The 7500-nt window shown below is 39.0% G+C and overlaps 1 protein-coding gene and 1 pseudogene across 4 annotated transcripts in view; both read left to right on the top strand.

Moving 5' to 3' along the window:
• The window catches only part of LOC137968946 (WD repeat, SAM and U-box domain-containing protein 1-like), a 74585-nt gene that overhangs the window by 11530 nt on the left and 55555 nt on the right, over window positions 1-7500 (top strand). For all 4 annotated transcript variants that reach the window (XM_068815422.1, XM_068815421.1, XM_068815423.1 and 1 more), the window contains exon 3: window positions 6420-6525. In XM_068815422.1, coding sequence (XP_068671523.1) covers window positions 6420-6525 — 106 coding nt within the window. The remainder of the gene's footprint in view (window positions 1-6419; window positions 6526-7500) is intronic.
• Window positions 4327-5309, top strand: LOC137967489 (uncharacterized; annotated as a pseudogene).

The following is a 7500-nucleotide window of genomic DNA, read 5'->3' as shown; positions in this document are numbered from 1 at the left end:
CCTGAAAAACATACCCCCCCCCCCCCCGGGGGTCCTTTGGGCTTAAATTATTCTTTGGAAGATTTACAACTGGTGGCAAAGTTTCTATAACACAATACAGTACTGTGCAAAAGTATCGAGAGTGAAAGAAATTGTGTGATATTTCAAAGGAGGCGAACTTTAGGTGATATTTCGATGAAACGTCAATGCAACTATTGTTCTGACATTATCGCAATTTCGTGCAGACACGCAAATTTCGCATGGCATTGCGTTCGAAATTTCATCCAGGGAAGTGAAATTTTGGCAACATTTCGTGTGGGGGAGTGAAATTTCGTGCGATATTTCGTTTGGCAGAGCAAAATTTCGTACGACATTTCGTATGGCGGGGCAAAATTCCATATGAGATGTCGTTAAGTATACTCATACATGTAGCTAAGGGTTTTGGACTTTACAGTTTCATGGCGCGATATTTCTATTAGCATTTGACAAACTGTGTGCACTTAGGCTAGTTTCGGTACGGGTTACTTTTGTTTTGAAATGTCCTGCTGTTACCGATACGTCTATATATAGGTCCTGACGAGTGGGATACACTCCCACGAAACAGATCTGTAGATCGCATATATGAACGAAAACTAGTTCACTTTCTCTTACTATATATATATATATATATTTATATGATGAGAAGAAGCCATGCCTCGATAGATAATGTAATAAGGAAATAACTTCTTGAGGCATATGTGTTTCTAATCGGTTTTATACTTCAAACGTTTCGCCATTTAGAGCTTCGTCAGTGAATGAAGATTATGAGTACAAGATTGCTTTATGTAAAAAAACTTAGTACAATGGTGGAAAGTCAAGGCTCATTAATTTGATGGTGTTAATCTAGATTTAGAGCCCTTCCATTGCAACCATTCATGAGGTTCTCATGCTTGCGGATTTCTAGCGCTTCAATGATTTTACGCGTGCGCGTCTCTTGTAAACAACCTTGATCCCAGGCTCTCTCTCTTTTCATCTGAGAACAGAGAGAGCCTGGGTTTGATGCATGGTTGTTTACAGATGGACGAAAGTTTTTATTAATCTTTTACAGTGTATTTGGATTGTTTAGAGAAAGAAGAGCATTACAACAAGTTTTGAACGTGCCAAGAAATTATGCAAAACTACTCTTGGTTCCTTTGCTCAGGCCAGGGCATTAATTAAGCTTGTCACAAACATACACGAGGGAATTTGGGTTACCAGGATCAATGACTGATTTTTAAGGATCAGTGGCTGATTGGATACAATACATGTGTATTCACCGGCTGGGAGGTCCATAATAGGGAAAAACTGTGCCCGAGGCAGCAGGCCGAGGGACATACTCAAGGTCAAGGGCATAGTTTTTTCCTATACGGACCGACCTACATGTAAGCTGGTCAATAACATATTTATTTTTTCTGCTATTTTTTTCTGAAAATGAACCCAGGCAAACTGGTGTGCAAAATTCTTTCTACGCGCTCTACGTTGCACTATCACAGTTGAAATTAACTTATAACTGAAAAAAGCGATCCGTTCACAAAGCTCAGAGAAAAATGATAGATTAACAATAAAACAGAACTTCAAATATCTCTTGGTGCAATAAATATAAAAAGTAAGCAATGATGTTTAAAAAATTCTTACAAACAGGAGAAAAACGTTCTACGTATTAATTAATTCTTTGTTTTGTTGAAAATGAAACGAAAGTTCTTAAAAGGGAGGAAATATTTTAGTGAAAAATACTCAAACATCTGTCTCTGCCCTTATATCTTATTATTTGAGCTCTCTGCAGTTAGTCGTTTTAGTTAAACAGCAAGTCAACAGTTCACAAAAAACAACAATGCGAAAAACCACAGCGTCGCGACGTGTTTGTTTGCCTATTTTAGCTAGGAATCCATAATTCTTAAAGGAAGCAATTTTATACAGGGCTTGAAATTAACTTTTTTGCTCAGGTGCCAGCTGGCGACTAATGGGGAAAGTTTGGTCACAAGATCATAAATTTTGGTCGCCAACTTTGCATGCAAGGAAAGTCATAATTATTAAATAGCACAAAAAAAGACGCATAAGGAGGCATACTGCAAAAAGCGAAAGGATGGAAATCACACCTTTTCATCTACCAAATTATGTGTATTTTAGACTTGACTCACAGAAAGCACTGAAATGGCTTCAAATTGCGTCATACCAAAACCCCGCCAAAATCCAGTTTATCGCTGGCCATTTTCCATTCACAGCAGATCAGAGATTTAAACCTTTTTTTTTCGCAACACCATATTAAAACGCCTTCCTGTACCAATAACCAGAGTGACAGTATGGCAATACAGTGACAACCAACTCAGACAACAAGTTGCAAAATTGTTGAGACACTTTCATTAAAAAAAACACCTTTTCTAGCTTCCCATTCCCGCCATATCTAGAATTTAAACCTTTCCCACTTCTCATATCAGTGCACTGGAACTTTTTTCGATTATCGTTGCTCTCAAGCATTGGGCTTCTCAGTTACAGGGTCACAAATTTATTGTCGCTTGCGATAACTCCACCACAGTTGCGGTCATCAATTCTACAACTTCCAAGGATCCTTTCATGCAGGGCTATCTTTGGCAACTTTGGTTCACCGCTGCTCTTTTCGATTTCGAGGTGTGTGTACTACATGTTCCTGCCAAACACAATCAGTTTGTGGACTTCCTCAGTCGCTGGCAATCAGATCCTTCGGCGTGTGATAGTTTTTATCACTTTTGCAGGGACTCTGATTAGACAACTCGTTCCCAAGATGTTGACACTGCATGTTTTTCCTTTGATGTTGCATGACACTATCATCATATGCATATTTTTTGTTTTGTTTTGCCTTCTTTGTAGACCTTCTTCGGAAATCCGGCCAACATCTCCAGCCAGATGTTTGTCTAGTGGGTGGTGAATGGTAAAATCCGAGACTCACCGAGACACCGAGGTCCTAGTTAAAAATCCGCGCCCGAGACTCCTTCAGTTGGTAAAAAGTTTGGAGATTCAAAAAGGGTAAAAACAAACCATGCAAAAACGAAACTTCGAGACTTATCAAAAACCCTTTCGAGATTTTAGAGATGCGGCTAAAATTTTCCGAGACCCACGTTTTTCGAGGTACCATTCGCCACCCCCGCTCATGCCCTGTCCACACAGAAGAACATACATCTGCAACATTCAGTGAACTGAGGGCTCTCCAGCCCTTTCCCATTAGTGTACAGTCTAATTAATATAAATTATAGATTAAGCCAAGCCTAAAAGCGGAGCTCCCTGGTCATTTATTCTTTCTGCCTGTACGGTTTGTGAAAATGTTTCCGGTTGCTGCTTTAATAATTAAATAATTTTCTTTGCTTTCTTCTGTAGAAAAATTCATTGCCTAACTAATGACTTCCACGGTAAATTTTGCGCTAAAAACCAATATTGCATGAATCACGAAGCGATGAGTGCAACATCTGTTTTTCCAGTGAAATTTACTTTGCAATTCACCAGTTTGGCAATAATTTTTTCTTGAACCGAATGAGTTTTAAAAGAAAACAAGCATTTGAAGCACAACCTCAGTGAGCAAATTGAAAAGGTAAAAAAGCCATTTCAGAGTAAACTGTCAATAGCCAGTGAACATACGTGCCAACTCTCCCGGATTATCCGGGAGTCTCCCGGATACGGAACGAATCTCCCGGTCTCCCGTACGGGTCATTAAATCTCCCGGATAAAAACGACTCTGAACCTTTCACAGACGTTTCTCCATTCTATACTCAAATTGCATCCCCAAGTTTAAAAAAAATCGATTTTTTCGAACTCGTTTCATTGTTTCAGTAATGCACTTCTTCGTCTCTGAGTTTCAAGCACAAGTTAATAGAACTAAACAAAATGACTTCCTTTAGCTATCATAGCCATATAACCGATTGTTTGATTGGATCTCCGATTAACCAATAAAAATTCTTGACATAAGTACTCTGTTTTCCCGCAAATTCACAATGGCGGCAGAATATTCTTGTATTCTGAAGGAGCTGCTGGGGGATGGGTTGGTGCGTTTTGTCAATTATGTCAAACTGGATTGAAACCAGCGAAAAATGCAAATAGAAAACATCTTCCAAAACGTTTTCCAGCTGAAAACAAAACACGTTTGACTTTTGAAGAATTTTCGTTAATATATAGTATGGCCGTGTAGCCGCGTCGAGCCACAGAAAGCGCGGGAAAAATGAAGCCTTGCTTATGTTCAGGTGAGTTTACCTAGGTTGAGCCTGCAATCCCATCAAAAACCAGTACCTGGTCAGCAGTCAACTTCAAAAAAAAAAAAACAGCTGACCTCGATGAGCTTAAGCTTGAGCCCGCGATATGGTCATGTGATACTGGTCAGCGGATACCTTGTTCTGACAGGTGTCAATTAATCAAAAGATGGATGTCCAATATCAAAGATGTATGCTGTAAACTAGCATGATACTGGTCACATTGGCATACATGGAAGGGTGGACGGACGGACGGACAATGACGTCATGGTTATAAAACCAAGATTTCTCGCATCGATGGGATACCTTTTTTTCTTAACAATGGTGCTCCGCGTGCACGCACTCCACTATTAGTGTTCTATTCTGTATAGGGCATGTTTAGTTCTCAGAAACGTGCCTACAGCACTATTTTAAATCATATTTATTTAGCAGCTCATCGCTCGCTGGCTATGAACTCACTTGGAGTTCTGATTATTGTTTCCAGATTTCGTTACGAGGTGCCAAATGTTTTTTAGGCCAAGCTGTTTCTCGTAAATCCGCTATTACACCTTCAATTTTGCATGGCGCTTCTGACCTTTTTAATTTTTCAATTCCTTTGCATGGGACCAAGAGGGCTCTTTTTCTCATTGTATTCACTCCCTCAGGCACTAACATTCATGTTTTAGCTTCTAAGACTATTCAGTGTCACCAACGCGCCCTTGTTTTGCCCATTCCCTCGATTCCTGGTCCTTGTCATTGGCCGATCTTGGTGCTCCGTTGCCATTTATCTCTCAATCCCGGTCCAAGGTCAGCTTCTCTTTTTACTTTTTTATCGGGGTTGGGTTTGGAGCCCATTACTTACAAGCAATTTTGTGGGTAATTCATTCGCGGGTCGTGTCTCGACTTCACTTAGATCCTTCTCGTTTTTCCTCGCACAGTTTTCGAAGAGGTGGGCTACTTGTGCCTTTGATTGTCATACCTATTCCCTCTGAAATTATCAAACTGCAGGGAGATTAGCAAAGCGACGCTTATCTTGTTTGTTAAGGATTATCTCAGCAGCAGAAACTGTGTGCTTGTCACACTATATTGACAGCCAAGTTACAGTCTATGTTTCTGCGGTAATTCTTATCAACTGGTCAAATCTTTTGGCTTAGAATTTTAGCTTATTTTATTATCCTTCTCACTCAACCCACTCATCTTTTTTTTCTCCAGTTTGGGCATTTTGGCATTCTTGGTTTATTGTCCAGTAATCAGTTTACTATTGTAGCACTTTTCAATAAATTCATTTTGCCCAAACTGTCGTGTTGGCTCAGTAATGTGTTTTGATTGAGAAATGAATGATGGTTAATTAACTAGGGAAAGAGATATCAGATGTCTCTTATAGTCAGGCGTGCGGATGTTGTGTCTCATCTTTCCTAAGATCCGGAGAGGAGACTTAATTAAGCTTTTCCCCACCTTTCCCACTCTAATACATTTTAAGCTTGTCTTATATAGTTGCATTCTTGGTTTATTGTCCAGTGATGGGTTCAGTATTGTAGCCCTGTTCAAGAAACTCATTTTGCCCAAACTGTCTTGTCGTCTCAGTAAAATGGGTTGACAAATTCGTTTTGCTAGGCGACCAGCTCTACAAAATAAAATTACTCTTGAGTGAAACAAATTTTTGGCGTGAAGATTGTTTAACACTGGTTGGCAAAAGTATGAACTCTTCTCTTACCTTTGAAAACTTTCAGGCCAAATATGTTGTGGCCCTTTTTGTATTCTGTAGCACGGCATCATCTTGTATTCTCAATATTTCCAATTCAGAAATGCTGACAAGTTTATGCTGGCCACTTTGTTTTGTTTGGGTCATTCATTATTTTACCCCCTACAAATTGAATAATGCTCAATTACTCCGAGATAGCAAACCAGTCAGATTGCTTGAAACACCAAGATCACTGAGTGAGTACGTACTAACAATGGATTTAGCACAGAAAACCATAGCCAATAGCCAATCAAATGTACGACCCTACCCATCACATTGGCATACATGGAAGGGTGGATATATGGCCATATGGTGACAAAAACCAAATTTTCTCGCACAGATGGGTTACCATATTTTCTTACCCATGGGCCTCTGCACAAACCTCGTTCCTAGGGTGACCTTGGGAACGAGGTTTCTCCGCTACATGTATAAACAATTTTATCATCATTGGAGACATCTTCATTAAATTTTTTTTTTTGTTTCCTAAAAAGCATTTTCAGAAGATTGTCACATCCGTAAGCGATGTTCATTAAGTGGTCACCAAGGGCCTGTCTATGGTGTTGCTATGTCACCAAATGGCAAGATACTGGCTTCTGGGTAGGTACTGTAATAATTTCACCTGTCATGGTTACCTGATGCTGTTTTCTGTTTTAGTTTCCACTGTCATTGTATGTACAGTGCACAGTAATTAATTTTTTTAGAAAACTTTTGTATTATTAAATTCTTATTTATTTATTACACAAAGTAAGCAAGGAAATTAAAAATCTGCATGAAAAATAATATATAGATTTTTCACACAGAAAATTCAAACAGCAGTAGGAATGATAACAGCTAGAGCCACAACTCTTTTTGTATGACTTACAGTTTGTCATAAGCAACTAATTAAACACACTTCAGAAGAAATTTCATCATGTTGAAAAGTTGTTATATGCATGATGCTGCATGCTATGAATGATTTGAAACTTACATGAAAACTGCTAGTATATACATGTAGATTTAGCCAAGCCTAAAAGTGGAGCTCCTGTTTCTAACCGCAGGAAGAAATATAGTTTATATGGAAATCATTATGCTTCTGCATAAAGTGCAAAATTAATAGTCATCAGTGTACAGGTGCAGTTTGCAGTAATCAAACACCTCTGAGCTGACAGCAGTAAACAAACAAGCCTTTCAAACAATAACCAACAATTTTAAACCACAACTACATGCACAGTAATCTCTCACAACATTTCCTGTATGACTGATAATCTTTACACCCTCTCTGTCCAGTTTAGAACAAGAGCAAAAGCCTTACTAATTAAAAATGAAGGAGGTAGTTTCTAAAGAAACTGTGGTGTTGCGTCGGTGGGGAAGTAGTATACAAAAATTTGGTTTTATCAACAGAGTTGATAATGTAACTCCATTCCTTATTCTCAGTTTCTTAGACTTTGACGTCTATGTAGTGATGACTCTGATTTTTCCAGCAAATCAGAAGAGATGTGCCAGTTCTTCAAAAAACGTGACTATCCTGTCTCTGTGGTCAAAGCGGGCCATCATCACGCCCAACAATTTGATCGACAGTCAGCACTACAAACG

Source organism: Montipora foliosa, chromosome 8 (genome assembly GCF_036669935.1).
Source record: "Montipora foliosa isolate CH-2021 chromosome 8, ASM3666993v2, whole genome shotgun sequence".
NCBI lineage: Eukaryota > Metazoa > Cnidaria > Anthozoa > Scleractinia > Acroporidae > Montipora > Montipora foliosa.
The sequence above is the reverse complement of the archived record's forward strand: the minus strand, read 5'-3'. Positions and strand labels throughout refer to the sequence as shown.